A 27,587-nucleotide genomic window follows, 5' to 3' on the forward strand; every position below is an offset into this window, starting at 1 on the left:
CATACAGGATAGAAAGCACAGCAGCACATTGCTTAGAAGGCAAAGGCCAGCCACCCAGGACTCAGTCTCCTCCAATGGGAATCATGCAGCGCTCTGATTGGGCATTGACACCCAGGCTCCCCCTGTAGGCCCCACGCCGGCAAAGCAAGATCCATGTGCTAATCACACGTGCGCCAGCACTAGGCAGAAAGTGGACAGAAGCAAACTTCATGAAGGATCCCCAGGAATGCCATGGACGAAGTCTGCAGGTTACATTGAACCAGAAAGAGAAAAGTGACCTAGGGGTCCTCAAACTTTTTAAACAGGGGGCCAGTTCACTGTCCCTCAGACCTTTGGACGCCCGGACTATAGTTTAAAAACAAAAAACTATGAACAAATTTCTGTGCATACTGCACATATCTTATTTAGAAGTAAAAAAAAACAAACCGGGAATAAATACAATCACACCACCTCATGTGGCCCGCGGGCCATAGTTCGAGGACGCCTGTGACTCTAGATCCACGAAGGAGATTCCAGACAAAAGATGGAGGACCTGCACAGGCTGGATCCCAGGTTGGAGAAATCACTCCCCTCTGCCACGTGGATGTGGGTGAGTCAAGGAGAGCAAAGTGGGGGACCAGCCAGAAAGACCGCCGTTGGATGGAAGCACAAGGGCCCGGCCGTAAGCTCTGCTGCCCAATCACTGGGCCACAGGGAGGGCAAAGCCCAGCATCAGAGGAAAGGGGGAACTCAGAGAGCCTCCTCTTCCTTGACCTCTGTCTCATCCACTTCTGCACGCCCGCAGAAGTTCCTCCCGATGTTTCTGTCATGAACTGTGACCTGGTACTCCAACACTGGGGAAAGCAATCCCTCCCACTGCAGGCGGGTGGGGTTCTTTCTACCCCTGTGCTTCCAAGTCAGCGCCCCAGGTCACCAGGCCGTCACAAACCCAAACAGGAGCCTCAGGGAAAGCATATTTCACTCGGACTGTACACAGCTGGCGCTCAGACACAGTAGGGGCTCAGGAGAGGAAAGGTGACTCCCAAGAGGCTCCGCTAGGGTGCCCCAGGCAGAGACCTCCCACTGGACTCCCCTTCTGTCAGAGGACACGCATTGTCCTCTGTGCGTGTCCAAGAGAGATACACACTCACACGCGCACAGAGGAAAACAGTTTCATACTGGCGCCTCCTGAGGCTGCGGTCGTCTGGCCGCTGCGGGGCCCCCCCCTTTGGAACAGAGCAGCCCACGGTCACATGGTCAGTCCGGCCCTCCAGATCCCCACAGCGTTCAGGCAGAATCATATCCACCCCCACCAGGCAGGCGGGAGGCAGCGATGGATCCCACAGTGGGTCCCAGCAGCCTCCATGACGTTTCTCCATCCTGGTCGGCCCTTCTCTAAGGGATTCAAGTGCAGGCAGCAGCCCAACACCCATACTCCGCCATAAAAGGCTCCCGCTTCCCCGTGACGCGGTCCCTAGGCAACCACGCTGGTGTCACTGTGACCGCAGGCAGGTGCCCAGACGCGTCACAGGCACGTGCGCAGTGGCGAGGGCAGCCGGGCTGCGGAAGTCAGGGTTGGCGGCCAAAGAGCCTTTTGAGCGTCAAGGAGAGAGGTGCCAAGTGGATGGAGACCCAGATACCAGCGGGGTGTCTGGGAGCGTGAAAGAGGCTGCGGCGGGACCGAGGGCCAGAACTCAACCGTTCAGTTCTCGGGACCTTTTGCAGTAGAGTTCTGGATCGCTTCTGCGTGATCGCCCAGCTTCATGGCAGTTGTGGGGATAATGTTCTCTACGGATCTGGCAGAGGTAAAAGAAGACGACGCTCCCTCCATCCTCCCTTTCATCCCCTCATGGTCACATGTACTCTCCTCAAGGCTAGTAAGGATGAAATGCAGCAAGAGGTCGTGTGGCCGTTGAGGCACCTGAGGTCCTCAGAGACCCCAGGGCAGGGGTCAGCTAATAAAATAATTCACTAATGTGTGTGTCCCGCCTCTTGTGGAACCTGAGCCTACCAGATAGTTCGCGGTTGTTCGGCAGCACCTGCAGAGAGAAGGTGGTCCTCTAAGGGAGCTGGGCTGGAAATACCAGTCAGAGCCCGCTGTGGCACCCCATCACCGCGCAGATAAAAAGAGCCAGGACACGGATGCAAGGTACAAGCCTGCAAGAGATGGGCTTCCCATAGGTGCAAGGAGAGACCTGAGTAACCTCTGTTGTGGCCTTTTATTGAAGGAATATTCAACAGGTGTGGTGGGGGGCCATGTCCTAGGACTCCGTGCTCTTTCCCCACAGGCTCGACTCCCACCCTGTTGCACCACAGATATCCAAAGTATAACACCTGCTTGCTAACTAGCCACTGATCTTGTCTCATTAAGGCATGCAGTTGCTTGGGGGCTTGAGTACAGGCAGCAAAACATCTCTATGCTGGCCAGGAGACTGTCCCACTCCCAGTGCCTTCCTCAAGCCCCATGTATTTTGGGGCCATGTCCCATGGGCTGATGTGTAACTGGTACCCAATTTTTCTAAAGGACAGAACTAGACTTAAAAACCCAAGTTCAGTGTATAACAGAGAATGAAGACAGCAGGACTTGCTCAGGAGCATTAGTGACCCAGAATGACTGGTGAGCTCATCCACCTGATCCATTCTGGGATAGAACAGGCATCGAGTCCAGCTGCAAACTTTTCTAGGTACTGGAGAAACAGCAATGTGAACACCTGGGTCCCTCTTCCCACTGGGGGCAGAGTTCAGACAAAGCAAGCATGTGCACACGTGAAGCTTGGGTGACCAGGTATAACTGAAAAGAACCCTAAGGAGCAGCAACTTCAGCTGCCATTAGTTGGGCTGTGGAAACAAAAGGAAGAGGGTGAAACAAATCAAATTCAGAAGCTTACTCTGGGATGCCGAGGTAGGTGGATTGTCTGAGCTCATGAGTTGGAGACCAGCTGTATCCAGAGCCAGAGCCAGAGCCAGAGCCAGAGCAAGACCTCATCTCTAAAAAAATAGCTGGGCATTGTGGAGGTTGCCTGTAGTCCCAGCTACTTGGGAGGCTGAGGCAAGAGCATCTCTTAAACCCAAGAGTTTGAAGTTGCTGTGAGCTGTGACGCTATAGCACTCTACTGAGGGTGACAAAATGAGACTGTCTTAAAAAAAAAAAAAATTCGAAAGCTTAGAGGAAGATCCCAGCAAACCAGAATTCTGACCTTTGAGGCGAAGCTCTGTTGGCATCTGAACTGGAGGGGTCCTAGAGGACCTGGCCCAGGATCTCTGAGAGAGCACAGCTTGCTGGAGCTGCAGAACCTGGAAACAGGGTTCTACAGAGACTGGGGAGCAAGGCAGTGTCTCTGAAGTGTCTCCCACAGGAAAGGAAAGAGCAGAGCCCTTTGACTCCTCACCCTGAGTCTTTCCCCAGTGCCCCTACAGAAGGGCTACCAGAGGCTCCAGCTGGCAGAGCAGTGAAGACTGCAGATTCCAGCACTGTAAACAGCACAGAAAGGGGGTCTGGAGTTGAAAGATGACAACTTGGCAACTGAAGTGGGCAGAAGACAAACCAAAGTGTGCTTTGGAAAGTACACAAGTGTGTACTTTTTTTTTTTTTAAGAGTCTCACTTTATCGCTCTTGGTAGAGTGCTGTGACGTCACAGCTCACAGCAACCTCTGACTCCTGGGCTTAGGTGATTCTCCTGCCTCAGCCTCCCAAGTAGCTGGGACTACAGGCACCCGCCACAATGCCTGGCTATTTTTTGTTGCAGTTTAGCTGGGGCTGGGTTCAAACCCGCCACCCTGGGTATATGGGCTGGTGCCCTACCCACTGAGCCACAGGCACCACCCACAAGTGTGTTCTCTCTTATATTGAGAGCCATGGTCAAAGGTAACGGAGATGGGATATAGGGGAACCAGAGTGAGGACAAGCAGGAGAGGGCAGGGTCAGGGGGACATTCTTGCAGGCAGTTGTGGACCATACTCACCGCTGCTCAGGAAGCAGAGAGGCTGGGTCATCAGGGGTAAGGGTTGTAGTAGGAAGGGCCTACAAGAAGGGCACATAGCCTTTTAGGATGTTTGCTCTACCACAAAGGAAAGCAGAGAACTGAGCTGTGCAGGAGGAGATATAATATCAAGAAGCTGTCCAGAGTTTGCTAATAAAATGGGACCCAGGTGAGAGTGGCACCTGGGTGAAAGGGTATGGTTCTTCAAGGGGATGTCCCGTGGAGGTACAGTCTTGAGGATGCAGAGGGCAGGGCCACAAAAGTGAAGCCCTGGAGAGCTGAGAGGGCCCTGGACATTGCCCAGCGGAAGGGCAGCCTTCCACAGTGGCACTGTCTTCTGATGGTTCCTCAGGCTACTGCCAGCACATGGCCTTCCCCACTCTGTGTGCAGAGGGTGAGAGCACACACACTCAGGCTGGAGGGTCTTCTGGTGATGTTCTCACCATTCAGTCTTAGCCTTTCTTCTGAAGTAGAGAAAACAAAAAAACCTCTAGCTCTGTGCTTAAGTTGAACTCTGAGGTCACTGACCTTTCCAAGAGCCCTTGGGAGTTCTGAATGAAGTTTTTAGTTCTTACAGAAACAGCTAGGTATGTTTATCGATCAAAGGCTTTTTGAGCCAGTACCTACTGAAGGAAATAAGGCCCCAGCTCTGCACTGCCAGGCAACTGCAGTCCACTTTAACGTAAGTTTCAGAAAATGGCCAGCCTAAGAATATCCACTTTCAAGAACAGTGAAAGAATATACATTCTAAAGCAGCAGGAGATACTTTAATGACCCTCCTCAAGACACTGCTGATCTGTATATTCCCTTCTCTCCACATCCACACCAGTATCTGCAGCTTTGAGTCTTTGTGATGTGCACTTTTCTCACTGGGGTTAGGTAGTATCTCAAGGTGGTTTTGATTTGCATTTCTCTGATGATTAGGGACAATATGCATTTTTTCTTTTCTTTCCACCATTCATCTGTCTTCTTCAGTGAAGGTTCTGGTCATGTCTCTTGTCCACCTATAAATGGGTTTGCTCTTTTGATTAGTTTGAGTTCTCAGTAGATTTTAGTTATCCCCTCATTGTTAGATTTGTAGCATGCAAATTCTTCCTTTCTGCAGGTTGTCTGTTTGCTTTAGTTTTTATGCCTTTAGCTGTACAGTAGCTTTTTAGCTTGGTCATGTCCCATTCATTTATTTTTGGTGTTACTGCAATTGCCAAGGGATTGTCTTTGTAAAATATTTTCCCATACCGTTGCCTGGTTTTATTAATCCAATTCTTCTAAAGGTACAAATTCTCCTCTTGGAAAACTTACAATTTTCAAGAACAGAATAAAGTAAATATAACAATACAGAAAAAAACTTAGTATTCATTTCCCCATTTAAAGAATTTGATGCTTAAATTTTTTTGTTATAAATTATCCTCCAATGAGTTAACTGATATTTACATAAAATTGATTTTGTTTACCACATAGTATATTGTTTACATTTCACTTAATTAAAATATTTATTATTGGGTGGAGCCTGTGGCTCAGTGAGCAGGGCACCGGCCCCATATGCTGAGGGTGGTGGGTTCAAACCCAGCCCTGGCCAAACTGCAACAAAAAAATAGCCGGGCATTGTGGTGGGCGCCTGTAGTCCCAGCTACTCGGGAGGCTGAGGCAGGAGAATCGCCTAAGCCCAGGAGTTGGAGGTTGCTGTGAGCTGTGTGATGCCATGGCACTCTACCGAGGGCAATAAAGTGAAACTCTGTCTCTACAAAAAAAAAAAATATATATATATATATATATATATATTTATTATTATACTTTTGGGTAGAAGCAGAACCTACTAGATGGTGATTATTCCAAATTTTGTGAATGTCTATAGACCAGGAGATATGATCAAGTATACAAGTACAAGTACAGTGACCTCACAGCAGCGGACTAGGATATGTTGTACCAGTTCTCAGTTATTACTTTCAGTAGGGAATAGATATTTTAGCATCTAGTCTCCAATGTCTAAACACCATATTCATATATTAACTGACAGGCCAAGTGGTAAACATTTTGGATAAATAACTTCTTATATTCTTATAACAGGCTGCTGGATTTGATTTGCTGTTTTAATTGGGATACTAACCATAAGTACAATGGATTATTTTTGACACCTGATTTTGTATGCTATACTTTTTCAACTTTGGTAAAAGGGTAAAAAGCCTCATAGCCAGATTTCTTTGTATCTAAAAGACGTAGAAGACTTAATCACCAAGATAATTTGGTACTAGATGGATTATATGGTGTAGCTGTTTAATCAGTTACTTCTTAGTTCTTACTTTAGTCAGAAAAATAATACTTTTTCAGAATTTCGGACATACTATAAAAAGCTAAATATATGGCTCGGTCCCTGTAGCTTAGTGGTTAGGCTGCTGGGCACATGCACCGGGGCTGGTGGGTTTGAACCCAACCAGGTCCTGCTCAATGACAACAATAACAACAAAAGCTGGGCGTGTGGTGGGCGCCTATAGTCCCAGTTACTGGGAGGCTGAGGGAAAAGAATCGCTTGAGCCCAAGAGTTTGAGGTTGCTGTGAGCAGTGATGCCACAGCCCTCTACCGAAGGCAACATAGTGAGACTCTGTCTCAAAAGAAAAAAAAAAAAAGCTGAATATAAATATATGGTATAAGATAATGCTAAATGTAAACAAATAGTTCCTACATCTTATCATATCAAAGTTGAGTATGTGTAAATAATAATTTCACACATTTGTGTTTCACACATTAAATGTATAATTTCAATTATACATTTAATATTTAAGAAAATAATTCTTTTCTACAATATCAGATATACCACAAAAAGGTGAATATAAATACGAGCATTTTATCATTTTGCTAAATTAAAAGTTGAATGTGTATATATGTGAAAATATTTTCTCAAGTGATAATTTTCCATTACCCAAATATATTATAAAAGTTGAATATAAACTTACAAAAAATGCATGGAGTTTCTTATTTCATACAAGTCCAGGGAAAGGGCAGTTCCAAATTGTTTCATCAGATTAAGAATGTCAAGGATACAGGTAATTCCAACCTATCCCCAGTGTCCATCTCAGCTTCCTGACCCTTTGGTTGTAAAATGGTCACAGCTCCAGGTATCACACAGATATACATGTTGTATCTAAGAAAAACATTTCCTCCTATTTTGTTAAGAAAGAAAATTTAACTGAAGCCCATTTACTGATATGATATGCTCAGGTCTGGGCCCAGGACTGTCATACCTATGATCAGATGCAAAGCATCATTCCTTTGATCAAAAGTTTACTGGGACTCTACTAGGAATAAGTAATACACCAAAGTCAAGAGTGAATCCTGGCCCTTAATCATCCCTGTTTTCTACACATATTAAAAGTTAATTTTTTCCCCGAGCATAGCTTTGTTGACATCCTACAAATTTCAACATGTAGTGTTGTCTTTATCATTCATTTCTAATGGCAATTTGCCTTCCTTTTTAATATGAAATTTATTTATACTGGTAGCTTTTAAATTTCCTAGCGGAGAAAAGGATTTTGGCTAACACTGTATTACTTTCTAACTCTCTATAGAGATCAGAGAGCTTGGCATGTCTTGTTTGTTAAAATTTTAATAAATCATCTAAATCTTCCTCTTGACCTCACTTCAAACAACTTTTAGTCTACTGGGTTTCTTTATATTATGAATCCCCTGGAAGACAAAAGGATGAGCTATGAATAAAAATTTTTTTCTCCAAAAGGAATTAACATCAAAAAAAATTAAAGATGATGTAAGATGTTCCTATAGCCACTGCACGTATAAGGCCTTCCTTTCACATGCCCTGTCATAATGCACAATTATGAAAATAGTAAAGGCTCAGAGCCCGTAGCTCAGTGGTTAATGTGCCAGCCACATGCACTGGGGCTGGTGGGTTCGAACCCAGCCTGGGCCTGCCAAACAATAACAACAAAAACACAGCTGGGCATTGTGGTGGGCACCTGTAGTCCCAGCTACTTGGGAGGTTGAGGCAAGAGAATCGCTTAAGCCCAAGAATTTGATGTTGCTGTGAGCTGTGATGCTATGACACCTAAGGAGGGTGATATAGACTCTGTCTCAAAAAAAAAAAAATAAATAAATAAATAATAAAAGCAGCTCTCACTTCGAACACTTCCAATACTAGCTACTGTTCTAAAGGTCATAAATGTATTTAACCCTCACAGTGTAACTAAGAAATACCATGCCAGTATTACTAATTTGTAAATGAGAAAGTTTACACTATTTTGCCATGTATGATGCACTCCTTTTTTGCCCAAATTTTTGAGGGAAAAATAAGGATGTACATTACACATGGGGAGTACAGTTAAGGCACAGGAGAGCTCAGCAGGGGCCTTCAGGGGCCACCACACCTTCCTGCCCGCGTCTGCCAAGATCCATGGGAGTGGGCTAAAGTAGCCTCTGCTGAGCACTGCAATCAGGGGAGGGGGCGGTGATAAGGCTGGTGAGGCAGTGCAGTTGGTGGGGGCTAAGGCCCAAGGCTGGGATGGGTGGAGGGAACCAAGAGCCCTGCAGAGGCTCCAGGGACCTGCCCGGCTGTCAGAGCAGACTCAGAAGCTCCCTCCTCTCGTGCCACATGTGTGGCCATCTCACCAATGACCCCAATGTAGCCGGGAGGGAAGGGCTCCTAGGAGAGAATGAGCAGCCTTCATAGAGCAGGTGGCTGTGGAAAGGGGGTGCAATCTGCATGTCTACCAGGGAAGCATTAGCCCTCCCCAGATGTGTTTCTCCTAGTCAAAAGCTGGCTTCTTTCTCAAGAGGTGTTTTCCTGAAAGTTTGGTACAAAAGGTGGGTGCCGTATTATACATAGTAGCACATTATACATGGCAAAATATAGTATTTAATAGACACAGTTAATTTGGCCTGTAAGATATATATATATATATATATATATATATTTTTTTTTTTTTTTAGAGACCAGGTCTCGCTATGTTGCCCAGGCTGGAGTGCAGTGACTATTCATGGGCATGATCCCACTACTGATCAGCATGGGACCTTTGACCTGATCCATTTCCAACCTGGGCCAGTTCACCCCTCCTTAGGCAACCTGGTGATCCCCCCCCTCCCGGGAGGTCACCATATTAATGCCAAACTTAGTGCAGATACCCAATTGGCACAGCACACTACAGCCCAGAACTCCTGGACTCAAGCAATCCTTCTATTTCAGCCTCCCGAGTAGCTGGGACTACAGGCATGTGCTACTGCGCCCAGCAAACTTTTCCTATATTGATTCAGTTCAGGTTAATTTTAGAGAATTGGCTTCCAAATATTTAATAAGATTTGAATGGGATGAAGAATGTGTGGGTGGATCGCTTGAGCTCAGAAGTTTGGGACCAGCCTGAGCCAGAATGACACTCCATCTCTAAAAAAAAGAAAAAAACAAAACAAAACCAGGCATTGCGGCAGATGCCTTTAGTCCCAGCTACTCCAGAGGCTGAGGCAAGATAACACTTGAGCCCAAGAGTTTGAGGTTACCATAAGATATGATGCCAAGGCACTCCACTGAAGGAGACAAAGTGAGACTCTGTGTCAAAAAAAAAAAAAAAAAAAAAAAAAAAGAATGTGCTGCATTTTTAACATTAATATAAAATTCTTCAAGTATTAATTGTCAGATGAAGGATTTGTTAAAGAAAATTGGTGTCGCACACAAATAGCATTAATATTAAGAATCCTCTGGTTTGCTGAGGGTAATAACTCTGAATGGTTAATTTTTCTAACACATTTACTGCCCTCCTAAGCTTCTCTCCTTTATGAACTCCCTGAGAATGACTTGGCCACTGACAAGGCCTTCTCATTTTTCTTACACTCATGAGGTTTTCAATTTTTCATCAACAGAACTTTGAGATATAATAATTCAGAAACATAAACTCCTCCCAATTCCTAACATTTATAAGGTTTCTCATCAGTAACAAATCAATTCTGGCCCTAAACAAAGGTGTCTTTCAGGCCTTATATATACTTATGAGTTCTGATATTTAGTATTAGACTCAAATGCCTCCCATCTTCCTTACAATTATAGGTTTATTACATTTCAAAACAGTATGAATTTTCTAATGTCAAAATTCTGAGCCTTCTCACATTTCTTCATTCATTCCTCTGTCCTGTATGAATTCTTTCATGTTGACTAAGGTGTGAGCCACGAATAAAGGCCTTCCCACATTGCTTACATTTATAGGGTTTCTCACCAGTATGAATTTTCTGGTGTCGACTAAGTTCTGAGCCACGACTAAAAGCCTTCCCACATTCCTTACACTCATAGGGTTTTTCACCACTGTGACTTCTTGCATGATGAATAAGTTCTGACCTGCGGATAAAAGCCTTTCCACATTCCTTACACTTATGGGGTCTCTCACCAGTGTGAACTTTTTGATGTCGAACAAGTTCTGTGCTACAAGTAAAGGTTTTTCCACATTCCTTACATTCATAGGGTTTCTCACCAGCATGAGCTCTCTGATGTCGAGTAAGTTCTGAGCCACGACAAAAGGACTTCCCACATTCCTTACACTTATAGGGTTTTTCACCAGTATGGACACTCTGATGTCGAATAAGATGTGAATCAGAGATAAAAGCTTTCCCGCATTCCTTACATTTATAGGGTTTCTCACCAGTATGAATTCTTCGATGTAGACTCAGCTGTGAGGCACAACTATATACTTTTCCACACTCCTTACATTCATAGTGTTTTTCACCAGTATGAATTATCTGATGAAGACTAAGTTGTGTGTCATAACGAAAAGCTTTCCCACATTCCTTACATTTATGGGGTTTCTCACCAGTATGGATTCTCTGATGTCGGAAAAGGTGTGAGGGTCGGGTAAAGGCTTTCCCACATTCCTTACATTCATAGTACTTCTCATCACTATGAATTCTCTGATGCAGATTAAGTTGTGTGGTAGATGGAAAAGCCTTCCCACATTCCTTACATTTATAGGGTTTCTCACCTATATGTATCCTTTGATGATGACTAAGTTGTGAACTAGAATGAAAGGCTTTCCCACATTCCTTACACTTATGAGGTTTCTCAACAGTATTAATGCTCTGAGGTTGAGTAATTCCAGATTCGTGAATAAAGGCACATTTCTTATTGTTTTTGCTTTCATGAAGTTTCCCATGCTTAATCAAGTCCGATCTACTCTTAAAGATTTTCCCACATTCAGATTCCTTTTCCTTATTATGAATTCTTTCAGGATGAATAGGATGTGACTGGCACCTGGATTCCTTTCCAGTATGAACTCTCTGATGCTCTCTGTGGGCTGTGCACTGAAGGGATGTGGATCTTTCTTCAGAGGTTATTACATTTTGGGTAAAAAGTCCCTCCAGATACCCCTGCCGTCTCTCCACCTGACATTTGATTTCTCTTTTATCTCTGACTATATCCCGCTGCAAGGACTTAATTTCAAAACTGTCCTCTTTTGGAGATAAATTGTTGGTTTCTCCTCCAGACTCCTGGTCTGTAAGATAACAAGAAAGAAAACAGGAGATATTTTCACCATTGCAAGAGACATGTTCTAAAGCAGCACAAATGGCAAATTAAAAATAGTGAATAATTTAAATAACTCTAATGCTACACTGCAATTTGGAGAAAAAAGGCAGGGAGAATGAGAACAGAGAAAATGGAGACAGCTTATAAAGAAAAAGGCAGTCATTCTTCACCTCTGTTGAGAATATGTACAAGATGTGAAACTTATTTAAACTACAACATCCACGAACCACCCACGACTAAATAAAAATTTAAATGACTAAGACAGAAAATTCTCTCATCTCTATTCTCAAAATATACCTAAATTTTGACTTTTCTTCTCTGCCTATATTTCTACCATCTTGTCTAAAGCCATCTCTCACCAAGAGTAACACAATACTAACTTAACTGGTCCCTCATTTTTTACTGCTGCACTCTTAATATTCCATACCCAACACAGTAACCAGAGCATTTTGTTAAAATAGGTCAGAGCATGTCATTTCTCTGCTCAAAATCCTCCAATGGATCCCCCTCTCATAAAGAGTAAAAGTCAAAAGTTCTTTTTTTTTGCAGTTCTTGGCCAGGGCTGGGTTTGAACCCGCCACCTCTGTTATATGGGGCTGGCGCCCTATTCCTTTGAGCCACAGGTGCCGCCCAATAGTCAAAAGTCTTTTTAAGTGGTGTACAAGGCCTTCCAAAAGCTTGTCACACACTACCTCTCTCTGACCTTGTTTCCTATCTTCTCCCATTGGCTGACGTGTTCTTCATACTTGCCAAATACACCCCTCTTTCATAATCTCTCCCTACAAATATCTTCCTTAGATACCAATATGGCTCATTCAATTACTTCATTCTGACCTCTATTAAAATGCCAACTTATGAAACCACCCTTTACAGAACAGGACCCCTATCAATTTACTTACCCTATTTTTTCTTTTTCTTTTTTTTCTATTTGGCCAGGGCTGGGTTTGAACCCACCACCTCTGGCATATGAGGCTAGCACCCTACTCCTTTGAGCTATAGGTGCCACCCTACTTACCCTATTTTTTCTCAGCACACATTCATCATCACATCATCTTATCTACTTTTCTAATATTATGAAATACTTCAAACATGCAGAAGAATGAATTAGACAGTGAACCTTCACATTCCCATCTGGCTCTGTTATATATCTATCCATCCATTAAGCCATATTGTAGACACTGGTATAGTTCACTTCTAAACTCAACAGGAGATTACAGTATACTTTAACTTGTTTAATATATATATTTTTTGAGACTCTAGTTGCTCTGGGTAGAGTGCCATGGCATCATAGTTCACAGCAACCTCAAATTCCTGGGTTCAAGCAATCCTCTTACATTAGTCTTCTGAGTAGTCGGTAGAACTACAGGTGCCCACCACAATGCTGGGCTAAATTTTGTATTGTCTGCCTGCCCCTCATTGTGCCTTGTTTTTGTTTTTGTTTTTCTTTTCTTTTTTTTTTTTTTTTGAGACAGAGCCTCAAGCTGTCACCTTGGGTAGAGTGCTGTGGCATCACAGCTCACAGTAACCTCCAACTCCTGAGCTTAATTGCTTCTCTTAACTCAGCCTCCCAAGTAACTGGGGCTACAGGTACCCACCACAATGTCTGGCCATTTTTTTGGTTGGAGTTGTCATTGTTGTTTGGTAGGCATGGGCTGGATACAAACTCTCCAGCTCTGGTGTATGTGGCTGGAGCTTTAGCTGCTTGAGCTATAGGCACCGAGCCTTCATTGTGCCTATTTAAAGTAAATACTTGATAACTATTTATTGCCTGAATGAACAGCCACTGGTATTTTTATATGATCTCCCTCAATGATTCTGGGGCAACTGAAGTGTGAGAACGCTGTCCAACTACTGTGCCCTTGCCCTATACTTAGATAAAATCTAAACTTTCCTACCAGACCTGCAAAACTCTGCATTATCTGAAACCTGCATTTCTATCACCTTCATTTTGAGGCAGTCTCACCTTCACTCACCATGTGTTCACTAAGTTGGCTTCCATCCAATCCTATATCATGTCAATTGCTTTCTCATCTTAGATCTTTTGAAACAGTGTTTTACTCCAATGAATGTTCTGTTCTAGGATCTCTGCACAGCCAGTTTCTCTCATTCTAAATATTTCAATGTTCTGTCAAGTACACTGTTCTTTGCCCTTATAATCTTTTTTCCTTAAGAGTGGAATGACATACTTATTTGTCATCACTTTATCTGGTGCTATGATTTCCCACAAAGTGGCGCAGTACTAGTGTAATACTTCTTTCACTCACCAGTCCCCAGCACATAGTTCAATTCATGTCAAATAAAATAATCACTAGATTAAGGGCAATCAGGTGGAAATAAACAACATAATAACAATAATAAAATTAGGAGAAATAATACTAACAATAAAATAAGGAGAAATCTTTGAGATTCACAGTGATCACTGCATGCTTTTTTTTTTTTTTGAGATAGAGTCTCACTCCGTCACCCTTGGTACAGTGCCATGGCTTCACAGCTCACAGCAACCTTAAATTCTTGGGCTCAAGCAATTCTCTTGCCTCAGCCTCCCGAGTAGTGGGGACTACAGGCGCCCACCACAACACCCAGCTACTGATCACTGCATGCTTTTAATTATGTAATAGGTGATAGGCATGTCATCCTGCCCCTAATCCCTTCCAGCTTCAATATAGGACACTGCATGCTTTCCTACATTATTTCCCATGCACACAGCAGCAAAGCACAGGCCAGCCACCTTCATTAGAGTGTATCTGTACATGTCTCTACACCTGTCCTCTAGAGCACTAACAGCTTTACATAACTTATGCAATTCTTCTATGCAAAAATCTTATGCAATTCTGAGAAAATTCTAATGGAAGCTGAGGATAGTAAGTGAGAAGATCTGAGTATTTCCATTCCCTCATCACCAATGTAGGGTTTTGGGGAGGTATACCAGTGTCTCTCTTCTGTGTTCTTGTTGATGTGTAGCAATGTCTTGCTGAATAGCATTTATTATTGTTGCTTTTTTTTTTTGACACAGAGTCTCACTATGTTGCCCTCAGGAGAGTACCATAGCGTCATGGCTCACAGCAACCTCAAACTCTTATGCTTAATCAATTCTCTTGCCTCAGCCTCCCAAGTAGCTGGGACTACAGGTGCCTGCCACAACGCCTGGCTGTTTTTTAGAGACAGAGTCTTGCTCTGGCTGAGGCTGGTCTCAAACCTGTGAGCTCAGACAATCCACCCACCTCGGCCTCCCAGAGTGCTGGAATTACAGGCATGAGCTACCTCGCCTGGCCTATTATTGCATATTTTTCTGTGCCATGAGATAACAGCTCTGATGGCCATTCCAGAAAAAGTTCCAAAATTGCTCTAAAGGGGCTCAGCACCTGTAGCTCAGTGGCTAGAGCACTGGCCACATACACCAGGGCTGGCGGGTTCAAACCTAGCCCACTAAACAACAATAACTACAACAAAAAAAAAAATAGCCAGGCGTTATGGCAGGCGCGTGTAGTCCCACCTACTTGGGAGGCTGAGGTCAAGAGAATTGCTTAAGCCCAAGAGTTTGAGGTTGCTGTGAGCTGTGATGCCATATCACTGTACTGAAGGTGACATGATGAGACTGCCAAAAAAAATTGCTCTGAAGGGTGGACTAGGCTCTGGCATTGGTACATAGCTTCCCAAGGGAAGTAATTTGAAGGTGACTGTAGTGATATTCAGCCATGAGTTACGTTATCACTTTTTCTAGGATAAGTTCGCAAATTTAATTGTCAGACCCATATTTATACCATGAAATACTATTTTGTCAATGTAAAAGAATGAGGTACTGATATACATCCGTACCATAATAAATGAAACTTGAAAACATTCTGCTAAGTGAAAGAAGGCAATCATAAATTACACATCGTGTGTGCTATCCTTAATATAAAATGTACAAAATAGGCACATCTATACAGACAGAAAGTAGACTAGTGACTGCCTAGGACCATGTGCAGGAGTAACTGCTAGTGGGTACAGCATTTCATTCTAAGCTGATGGAAATGTTCTAAAATTAGAACGTTGTGATGGTTGCACAACACTAAGAATGTACTAAAAACCACTGAACTATGTACTTTAAATGGATGAATTTTATAATATGTGAATTACTTATTAATAAAGTTATTTTTTAAAGTTAGGATAAAAGTGGATCCAAGTGCAAGTAAAATGCAGGGAGGGAGGAGGTTACCTCCTATATGAAATGAGAGGGAAATATGATAGAAGGGTAGTGAAAGAGTACAGTAAATGGACTAAAATTTTAGGGCCTTGAGCTGAAACACCCTTGACTGTCTTCCCCAGATGTTAGTCCTCTTTAGGGAACTTTACTATTGACATCTCAGAAGTGTTGCCTTCTCACAGGGCATTTAGGTGACTTAATACAAATTATAGCCTCCCCAGTGTGACTCCTTATTGCTTACCTGGACACCATTCTTTCATTTCCTTCCTTTTAATCATCCAGGGTTCTTTTCCTTGTTCCAATAAGGAGATCACACTTGGCTTAGTGTAAGAAAGTCCTGCTCAAGAATTAAAGGGAAGAAGGTTATGGAGTAGGTATCACAATTAAAGCCTTGTCCGTGATTATTAAGAAAAAGGAGCAAGTAGATTAAGACACAAATGAGGAAGAGTTCTTAACAAAACCCATCTCCAACTTCACAAGAGAAAAACCATTCTGCTGAGCAAGAATCATTAATTCAGCCAGGTATTTAAAAAGCACTTACGGAAAAACTCACAATAAAAAACTATAAGAATTCCAGAAGGGGAATTCTGAATTTTGTGGGAGAACACAAACTTACCCAGTGCGATCAGATTATTATAATTTTCCAACATTACATCTCGGTACAAATCCTTCTGAGTAGTGTGCAAGCATCCCCACTCCTTTTGAGAGAAGTAAATGACAACATCTTTGAACTTCAAGCCCTGAAATCACAAGTAAATATATTTGTGAAATTAATGGATAAAATCTTTAAGACAGTATAAAAGGAAATGGAGAAAGCAATTCATTAGGGGAGCTCCACTGGGAAAACAGGCTGCGCTGGACCCTTCAACATGGATGGGTCAATATGGAAACAAGGGTGATTCCAGTCAGGTACCCACATGGTTCTTGAGCATACTTACTCCTGAAGACGTAACTCTAGGCACTTCCATCATTCTCCCAGGTCTGGCCAGATAAGTGATGCTCCCAGTTAAATGAAATTGTTCATGCATGCGCACAGTGCACAGCACATCCTATGTTCAGCACACAGTGCTTCTCGTTGCTTACTCCCCATTCTTCCATTCAAGAAATAAAATCATAACCACTTTTCTATGTCATCATAAATTCTTAAACATTATTTTACTGGCTTAATGACACCTCATCGTATGTATTCAGTGTTCTTATTTTGGAGCACTTGTTTGGAGACATTCTCTAAGATTCTTTTGCAGTTATTACGGTCACTATTTCTCAATAATTTCTTGCTAAGTTGTTCCTGTTACCAGAGATTGTCCCTAACTACAATACTCTCCTTGTTCCCAAGCTACTAGATCTGATGGAAAAAGATCCAAAATCACAATGATGTGACTCAAAGTAAGCAAACACATCACACTTTCAAAATGGACCCATCTGGCAAAGACTCCTTGGGAATATCCTATAACTCCATACACTCAATCTAGCATATCTCTGTATTTCTAGTCCTAAAACCCTCAGAATGCTAGAGATACTGGCAGATGCTAAGACTAAAACAAATCAACATTAATTCCCTTCTTGTCTAATTGGGAAACCCAAGTGTGCAACATGATTCCACTTAACCACTCATACTTCATCAAGTTCTAGCTCTAAGAATGTAAATATAAAATTTACAGCAAGGGTCAGTTTTCCTGCTCCATCAGTACTCTTATTCTTGGTAGAAGGATATACCCTTAAGAAATGTTTATTCTTGGTAGAAGGATATGCCCTTAAGAAATGCTAAGTGGTTTGCTACTGAATACCTAAACACTTATTAGAGGGATACTTTAGGGACAGCAGCCTTTGGTGGCAAAATTGACTGGAATGGGAAGGACTGAGGAGCAAGTTCCTAAGAGAGGCAGGAAGTTTCAGGAAAAGGAATCTTTTCAAGTTTTCCAAACAAAAAGAATGCATTCAGAAGCAGAGAGCAGAACAGTGGCCACCAGAGATGGAAAGGATGGGAAGGGGTTGGCCAATAGGTACAAAGTTACGATTAGATAGGAGGAATAAATTCTGGTGTCCTATTGGATTTTTCTAGAGAAAGCAAAGAGAAAAAAAAAGCAGTCTTGAATTCCAAGACTGACCTGAGTCTCCAAAGGATTGAAATGAATCCCCGACTTCCATCCTGTGCCTGCATTTGGCAATGTACCTGCCCTGCCCTCCCTTATCCCACCCCCACCCCAAGTCTACTTTTCTCTCTCTCTCTCTGAGAAATCTGATAAAGCATGAACAAAACTTTATCTTCTTTGAGTCCCAGGGAATCCAACTATAGCATAACAGATTCAGAAGAAGCAACTTCTCCAATGTCAGGCACTGATCTGAGCCCTGAAGGGCTCACTCTGACTTATCCTCAGCAGATTCTTTTTCTACAGCCTGGAAAACATGGAGCCCCTCATCCACTGGAGGCATAAAGACTGATGGAGCCCACAGAACCAGGAGCTACCCAACACATTCTATAAAGCAAACATCAAACCAGGAAAAGACCCAACAAGAAAAGAAAATTATAGACCAATATCACTAATGGATATTGATGCAAAAATATTCAACAAAATCCTAACAAACAGAATCCAGCAACACATCAAACAAATTATACACCATGACTAAGTGGGTTTTATCCCAGAGTCTCAAGGCTGGTTCAATATACGTTAATCTATAAATATAATTCATCACATAAATTAAAAAACAAAGACCATATGATTCTCTCAATTGATGCAGAAAAAGCTTACAATAATATCCAGCATCCTTTCATGATCAAAACACTTAAGAAAATTGGTATAGAAGGGACATTTCTTAAACTGATAGAGGCCATCTACAGCAAACCCACGCCAATATCATATTGAATGGAGTTAAATGGAAATCATTTCCACTCAGATCAGGAGCCAGGCAAGGTTGCCTATTGTCTCCACTGCTTTTTTTTTTTAGAGACAGAGTGTCACTTTATCACCCTTGGTAGCATACCATGGCATCACAGCTCACAGCAACCTCCAACTTCCGGGCTTAGGCAATTTTCTTGCCTCAGCCTCCCAAGTAGCTGGGACTACAGGCACCCACCACAATGCCCAGCTATTTTTTTTGTTGCAGTTTGACCAGAGCTGGGTTCAAATCTGCCACCATTGGTATATGGGGCCGTCGCCCTACTCACTGAGCCACAGGCACCTCCCGTCTCCACTGCTTTTTCACATTGTAATGGAAGTCTTAGCCATTGCAATTAGGGAAGAAAAGGCGATCAAGGGTATCCATATAGGGTCAAAAGAGATCAAACTTTCACTCTTCGCAGATGATGACCTCAGACTATACTATAAATCGATAGTGATCAAAACAACATGGTACTGGCACAAAAACAGAAAGGTAGATGTATGGAACAAAATAGAGAACCAAGAGATGAACCTCACTACTTACCGTTATTTGATCTTTGACAAGCCAATTAAAAATATTCAGTGGGGAAAAGATTCCCTATTTAACAAATGGTGCTGGGTGAGCTGGCTGGCGACCTGTAAAAGACTGAAACTGGACCTACACCTTTCACCATTAACTAAGATAGACTCTCACTGAATTAAAGATTTAAACTTAAGACATGAAAGTATAAAAATACTAGAAGGAAGTGCAGGGAAAACTCTTGAAGAAATCGGCCTGGGTGAATATTTTATGAGGAGGACACCCTGGGCAATTGAAGCAGCATCAAAAATACACTACTGGGACCTGATCAAACTAAAAAGCTTCTGCACAGCCAAGAACACAGTAAGTAAAGCAAGCAGACAGCCCTCAAAATGGGAGAAGGTACTTGCAGGTTATGTCTCTAACAAAGATTTAATAACCAGAATCCGCAGAGAACTCAAACATATTAGCAAGAAAAGAACAAGTGCTCCCATCTCAGGGTGGGCAAGGGACTTGAAGAGAAACTTCTCTGTAGAAGACAGGTGCATGGCCTACAGACATATGAAAAAATGCTCATCATCCTTAATCATCAGAAAATGCAAATCAAAACTACTTTGAGATATCATCTAACTCCAGTAAGATTAGCCCACATCACAAAATCCCAAAACCAGAGATGTTGGCGTGAATGTGGAGAAAAAGGAACACTTCTACACTGCTGGTGAGAATGCAAACTAATACATTCCTTTGGAAAGATGTTTGGAGAACATTTAGAGATCTAAAAATAGACCTGCCATTTGATCCTACAATTCCTCTACTAGGTATATATCCAGAAGACCAAAAATCACATTATAACAAAGATATTTGTACCAGAATGTTTATGCAGCCCAATTCATAATTGCTAAGTCATGGAAGGAGCCCAAGTGCCCATCGACCCACGAATGGATTAATAAATTGTGGTATATGTACACCATGGAATATTAGGCAGCCTTAAAGAAAGATAGAGACTTTACCTCTTTCATGTTTACATGGATGGAGCTGAAACATATTCTTCTTAGCAAAGTATCTCAAGAATGGAAGAAAAAGGATCCGATGTACTCAGTCCTACTATGAAACCAATTTATAGCTTTCATATGAAAGCTATAACCCAATTGTAACCCAAGAAGCAGGGAAAAGTGGAGAGGAAGGGGAAGGGAGGAGGGAGGATGGGTGGAGGAAGGATAATTGGTGGGACCACACCTACAGTGCATCTTACAAGGGTACATGTGAAATTTACTAAGTGTAGAATATATATATATATATATATATTTTTTTTTTTTTTTTGTAGAGACAGAGTTTCACTTTATGGCCCTCGGTAGAGTGCCGCAGCCTCACACAGCTCACAGCAACCTACAACTCCTGGACTTAAGCGATTCTCTTGCCTCAGCCTCCCGAGTAGCTGGGACTACAGGCGCCCGCCACAACACCCAGCTATATTTTGGTTTCAGTTTGGCTGGGGCTGGGTTTGAACCCGTCACCCTCAGTATATGGGGCTGGCGCCTTACCGACTGAGCCACAGGCGCTAAATGTCTTAACACAATAACTAAGAAAATGCCATGAAGACTATGTTAACCAGTTTGATGAAAATATTTCAAATTGTATATGAAACCAGCACACAGTACCCATGATTGCATTAATGGACACAGCTATGATTTAATAAAAAAAAAATTTAAAAAAAACTTAATAAGGTCATCACCAAATAAACACAAATAGTTTACAACTTTCAAAGTCATAGAGAAGAAAATGAAGTAAGATAATACAATACAATAAAAAACAAAAGAATGATACTTTTAATTGTCAATAATTACAACCACTGTAAGTAGACTAAATGCTCCCGTTAAAAGACAAAGTTGCATATTTGAGCTGCCTTTGCTTTATTCTAAATAAATAGTTTCTTTGGAGGAAAGTGTTTTTCTACCTGCAAGTGAATTGATAGCAAACCTTTATCCCCTTTGTTTGCAGGTGAGGGGGTCCTTGTTGCTGCTCAGATCTTGTATGTCTTGAGCAAGAAGCAGGGAGACATCAATTTTATTTTGACTACCAAGGTGTGTTAATTCTGAAGGATCACAAATGTTGCTGTGATACTGTGACCCCCTCTGTTTGCAATAAAGGGAATCATTTGCTTCTCCATGTGATGAAGAAATAGTACTGTTTGCTGGCACGAAAGAAGCCAAATCAAGCACCGTAGGCCTCACCACAGTGCACGAGTTGGGGGCTTTGCTAAGTTGGAAGAGTGGGAGTTGCTGGTATTTAAGTTTTGATCTATTTTGCTCACCTATCACAGTTGGCCTTTGTTTCATTTTTTATTTGAAGACAAGTTTGAAATCGCTTTATCTTGCACCAAATTGCCAAAAGAAGGAGAAGTCTTCTGTTTGCCTTTTAAATGCTAATAAAGCCTTTCCTGACACATTGGAAGAACTCTTCCATTTCCAGGGCCTTCTTACAAGAGTTAGGCAGTGATAGGTTTAGTTCTGAATAGACACAGAGTTCCTGAGAGCTAGTGTTTGTAATTAGAGCTGCTCCTTGGTGTCTGTGCCTTCTCTGACCTGTGGTTCCACGTGCCTTGGATGTGCACACTCAGGCCCAGTCACTTCAGTTAGTAGTACAGGTTGTGACAAAAAAAAAATGGAGGCATCCTTCAGGAGGAAAAGTATCTGTCTTAAAGTTATTAGGCACATTAACAAAGATCATTTCAAGACCTTAATGATGCTACAATCATCTTGAGAAATGTAGAAAAGGTATTTCAAAAAATGCAGTATTAATTTATGATAACAACTCAAGAGCAAATTAGGAATAAAAAGCAATGGCCCTAACCTGATAATGGACAGCTACAAAAAAACAAGAGCAAGCATTGTAAGTAGAAGAGAAATATCAAAACTATCTCCTCTAAAACTAGGAATAAGACAAGGGTGCCCATTTTTACCACATAATACTATTCTGGAAGGTGGAACCAATGCAGTAAGATAAGAATTAGAACTAAATAAAGGTTGAAAAAAGAAAGAAAACAAAATCATTATTAATAAATATAATTATTTACAGACAAAAGGCATCCTTATTCATCAATGATATGATCATTTAGTTAGACGACCCTAAATCCAAAATAATCTATAAGATGTTAGAATACATGAAAGTTCAGCATGCTGGATGGATATAAAAATCAGTACCTCTGGCGGCGCCTGTGGCTCAGTGAGTGGGGCGCCAGCCCCATATGCCGAGGGTGGCGGGTTCAAACCCAGCCCTGGCCAAACTGCAACCAAAAAATAGCCGGGCATTGTGGCGGGCACCTGTAGTCCCAGTTGCTCGGGTGGCTGAGGCAAGAGAATCGCTTAAGCCCAGGAGTTAGAGGTTGCTGTGAGTTGTGTGATGCCACGGCACTCTACCCGAGGGCGGTACAGTGAGACTCTGTCTCTACAAAAAAAAAAAAAAATCAGTACCTCACAACCCAACTGCATGTCTGTATACCAGAAACAAAGAAAAAATTTTATTCAAAGATTAATGCTATTCTAACAGAAACACAAAATATCTAGGAATAAAATGAACAAAGGATGCATAAGACCATAAAATTATTTAAAAACATTACACAAGACCTATATAAAAAGAGTTACACCACTGAGAGGGAGAGGAAGACTCAATACTATAAAAATGTCAGCCTTCCCCAAACTGATCAAAGATTTAATGCAGCACCAGTCAATATCCCAACTGGATTTCTAAGGAACTTGATCAGCCAATTCTAAAATTTATATGGGGAAGTCAAAGGCCAAGAACAATTAAGACATTCCTACCAAACAAGACTCTCTGGTAAGAGGGACATGACTTGCCAAATATCAAACATTACTACAAAGCTGTCTTTATACAAGATAATGTGTGGTTAGGATACGAATAGACAGACAAACAGATTAAAAAATGAGAGCCAGAACAGACCAATGTAGAGATAGGGAAACTTAATTTATGACAAGGGGATGATGACTGTGTAGTACAGAATGTGGCCTCCAAAGGGAGGTCCTGGCTCCTGGGAAGGAACCTCTAAGCATCTGGATTTCCTAAGTGATAGGAGTGTCTTTGCTATTTATGGTGGACCCCTAAAACTACATCTGTTAATTTATCCTAATGCAATGACTCATGGTATGGGCTGGCAATACCAAAAAGACCAACCATGTAATCGTCTTGGGGCTTTAGGCTTTCAGGTAAGGAGGGCGGGAAGATGTTGGAAACAGAGTTCAAGCACGTAGAAAATGATTCATAAAAATCAACAGAAAATGATTCAATTAATCATTCCTATGTAATGAAGCCTCAATAAAAACTGGACATTGGCACATGGGTGCACTTCCCTGATTGACAACACTCTGTGTATCTTGCTACACATTAATAATGGGAAAATAATATATCCCTGGGGACAATAGAAGCTTCATGTCTGGAACCCTCCCAGATCCCACCTTGTACATCTCTTTTCTTTGCTGATTTAAATGTATTATTTCCCTGTTACAAATGTGACTTTGAATTTAATAGCTTTAAGTCTTTCACTTGAGGGTAGTTTGTGGAAACCCCTAAATTTGTAGGTAGCTGATCTGAACTGAGATTAGTTATGGGAACCCCTTACTTTACAGCTGGTGTCTGAAGTGATGGCAGTTTTGTGGGGACCATTCCCTCAGACTGTGTAGTCTGCCTAATCCTTTGCAATGGCCTTTTCAATAAATGACCCAGGATATTAGTTCTCCATATGAAAAAATTAAAAGTGAACCGCTACCATACACCATACCCTAGAATTAATTAATTAACCGAAGAGAGAGTTAAACATAAGGGGCAAAAAGATATCATTTATAAGAAAACAACAGAGAAGAATATATATATATATATATATATATATATATTTTTTTTTTTTGGTGAGACAGAGTCTCAAACTATCCCCCTAGGTAGAGTGCCATGGCATCATCAGAGCTCACAGCAACCTCCAACTCTTGGGCTCAAGCCATCCTCTTGCCTCAGTTTTTCTATTTTTAGTAGAGACAGGGTCTTGCTCTTGCTCAGGCTGGTCTCTAACTTGTTAGCTCAAGCAATCCACCCACCTCGGCTTCCCAGAGTGCTAAGATTATAGGTGTGAGCTATCATGCCCAGCCCAGAGGACAGTATCTTTACCTTTACAGGATGAAAATAACTTAGTAAAGGAAAATAACATTAAATTTGGTAGCATTAAAATTCAGAGTTTCTACCATCATTTAAAGGTTACAAGTCAAGCCATAAACTAAGAAAGCATATACAGCACCTATAATTGACAAAGAGGGAAAATCCACAATATTTAAGAAATGCCTACAAAGTATTAAAAAAAAAAACCTAGAAATATAAAAATCAACAGAAAATGTAGAAAATAACATAAAACAGTACTTCAGAGATGAGAAAGCATGCATGCCAATAAGTATGAAAAGGGGGTGCAACCTCATTTAGTACCCAAATGCACAAATTTAAAATCAACATGATGTATCATTTTATACCTACTAAGTGGGTTAAAATTTAAAAGTTTAACAACACCAAGTGTGGTGGGGATATGAATAGGAATTGTAGATGGGTAGAAACACTTCAGAAAACAACAAGGCAGTGCCTATCTAGTAGGGATACCCCATATTCCAGCAGTTCTATTTCTAGTTACATACCTACAGAATAGCGGTTCTCAATCTGTGGGTCACAACCTCTTTGAGGGTCAAACGACTCTTTCACAGGGGTCACCTAAATACATCCTGCATATCAGATATTTACATTATGATTCATAATAGTAGCAAAATTACAGTTATGAAGTAGCAATGAAAATAATTTTATGGTTGAGGGTCACCACAACATGAGGAACTGTATAGAGTAGCGGCATTAGGGAGGTTGAGAACCAGAACCACTGCTATAGAAATTCTTGCACTTGGCAACAAAAGATGAATTTGAGAATGTTCATAGGAGCAATATATGCAATGTAAATGAAAAATATATTTTCATACACTGAATAGGGTATACAGTTGCAAAAGTTCACAATGTGAATGAATTTTTTTTTTTTTTGTGACAGAGTCTTACTATGTCACCTATGGGTGACACACCCCATAGCAACCTCAAACTCTTGGGCTTAAGCAATTCTTTTGCCTCAGCCTCCCAAGTAGCTGGGACTACAGGTGCCCACCACAATGCCTGGCTATTTTTGTTGTTGTTGTTGTCTCATTGTTTAGCAGGCCCGAGCCAGGTTCGAACCTGCCAGCCCCAGGGTGGCCCACATAGCCAGCGCCCTAACCACTGAGCTGTAATGAGGAGAATCCTAATATGATTTCCTTATGTCAAATCTAAAAAAGAAAATAAATGAATATGCTTAAAACTGTAAAGAAAAGCAAGGGAATGCCAAACACAAAGTTCAAAATAGTAGTCACCTCTGAAGACTAAAGAAGGGGACTGAACTGGGATGCACATGCAGGGTTTCTTTTTATCTATTTATGTTTTTTTTTCACACATGGGGTTTTTAATAACTAACATTCTACTTCTCAAATATGGTGTTCAGTCATTTTCATTTTTTTTATTTTTTTTATTTTTACTTTATCTTCCCCAGTAGAGTGCCATGGTGTCATAGCTCACAGCAACCTCAAACTCTTGAGCTCAAGCGATTCTCTTGCCTCAGCTGCCCGAGTAGCTGGGACTACAGGAGCCTGTCACAATGCCCGGATTTTTTTTTTTTTTTTTAAGAGACGAGGTCTTGCTCTGGCTCAGGCTGGTCTCAAATTCGTGAGCTCAGACAATCCACCCGCCTAGGCCTCCCAGAGTGCTAAGATTACAGGCGTGAGCCACTATGCCCAGCCCGTTCAGTCACTCTTTACATTGCATATATTTTCTACTATTCAGTATTTAATAAAAGCAGTTGTAAAAAGACAGAAATTTGTAAGGAAAAATTCTGCTGCATGTTACCTTGGGGGAAACAACAAAGAAATTAGTGAGCCTGAAGAACCTTATTCTGTTCTTTAACTTCCTGGCCAAATCACTGAGGCATGTTCATTGTCAAGAATGTTCTGAGAAGGAACAACATCCAGAGAAGTAGAAACTCTAGATCAGATGAGACAATGTGTGCAAAATAGACAGCTGTGGGGCTAGCAGTTTAAGACAACTGCTCCATAAATGCAGTTTCCTCCCCTGCTCCTTCCTCCATCACTAATTGTAAACCTTTTGGATAAATTCCTGAAATAAGATAGTGTCCTGAAAACCAAGTTGTTCTTTCTAAGAAGAAAGTGGCAAATGCAACTTACCGCCATGACTTTAGATCCACAGCAATTCTCTCCTCCTCTTCTGGGTTCTTGGAGAAAGAAAAAGGTAGAGAAGGGTTACAGTTCCTTGGTAAATCCCAGAGAAGACCAAGTAAGAACAAACCCATGCCCCATCCCAGGCACTGAGAGGCCAAAGAAGACTGCAACCCCACCACCCTCTCCCATCCTCAGAGAAAAGCAGATGACCTTATGGACCCAGACAGGAGCCCTGTGAGAGACTCCCAGATTGCAGCCTTCTTCCTTCATAAAAGCCTGACTTCGGGGAACTTTCAGGCCCAGCATCTTACACTGAGCCCAAGACTGTGGCTCCAAGACACGGCCTAAGTGGACCCACTTGTCAAGCTCCCACATTCCTATCCTTTAGGCTGGGGACATCTCTAGGGTGGAAAAACAGAGAAGTGGAATTAGTAGGGGCTCTCTGGCTCAAACTCTGGAACCACTCCCACCCCACAACACACACCACAGGTAGCCCACAGGAGGACATCATTCACAGCCCTGGGGACTAACTAGTGGCTGCTGAGTCCATTCCAGATGGGCTCAAATGTGCGATTTGAGATAAAAAGGTTCACAACACATTTGGGGTTTTATTTTTTTTTTTATGTATTTATTTTTTGAGATTGAGTCTCACCCTGGGTAGAATGCGGTGGCATCACAGCTCACAGCAATCTTAAACTCCTGGGTTTAAGTGATCCTTTTGCCTCAGCCTCCCCAGCAGCTGGACTACAGGCGCCCGTGACAATGCCCAGCTGGTTTTTCTATTCTTAGTAGTGACGTGGGTCTCACTCTTGCTCAAGTTGGCCTCAAACTCCCTAAGTCAAGCAATCCACCCGCAGCGGCCTCCCAGAGTGCTAGGATTACAGGCGTTGAGCAACTTCGCCGGGCCTGCAGCTCGGGTTTTAGCTAAATGATTAGGATCCATCCACTGGCAGACCCCACTCAGCATTCCAGAAAAAGGTACGAGGTGTCTCATCCTCTCCCAGCTCTCCTAAAGGCATACTCGACAACGCGGCCACACTCTTCCCTCTCTCTCTCTCTGCCGCATGGGGGTCCCTTTTTTCTTTTTCTCCTCTCCCCCTAATTCTCCATCACCCCCGCAACGACCACACTGAGTCCCGCTCAACTCTAGGGCACCTACCACAGCCCGGCAGGCACTGGTCGCCGATCCGCGTCCAGGCAGCGTTGCACGTAACAAGACGCACAGCTGCAATACCCTAGACCTGCAAACTTG

At 42.2% G+C, this 27,587-nt stretch overlaps 1 protein-coding gene across 4 annotated transcripts in view; it reads right to left on the reverse strand.

Annotated features, from left to right (window-relative positions):
- Positions 1-10,013: 10,013 nt before the first annotated feature.
- The window catches only part of ZNF568 (zinc finger protein 568), a 64,923-nt gene continuing 47,349 nt past the window's right edge, over positions 10,014-27,587 (reverse strand). For all 4 annotated transcript variants that reach the window (XM_053605069.1, XM_053605068.1, XM_053605067.1 and 1 more), the window contains 4 exons: positions 26,342-26,388; positions 16,267-16,390; positions 15,892-15,987; positions 10,014-11,432 (listed from right to left, as the gene is read on the reverse strand). In XM_053605069.1, the coding sequence (XP_053461044.1) occupies positions 10,066-11,432; positions 15,892-15,987; positions 16,267-16,390; positions 26,342-26,388 (1,634 nt within the window). In that variant the 3' untranslated portion in view covers positions 10,014-10,065. The remainder of the gene's footprint in view (positions 11,433-15,891; positions 15,988-16,266; positions 16,391-26,341; positions 26,389-27,587) is intronic.

Source organism: Nycticebus coucang, chromosome 10 (assembly GCF_027406575.1).
Source record: "Nycticebus coucang isolate mNycCou1 chromosome 10, mNycCou1.pri, whole genome shotgun sequence".
Classification (NCBI taxonomy): domain Eukaryota; kingdom Metazoa; phylum Chordata; class Mammalia; order Primates; family Lorisidae; genus Nycticebus; species Nycticebus coucang.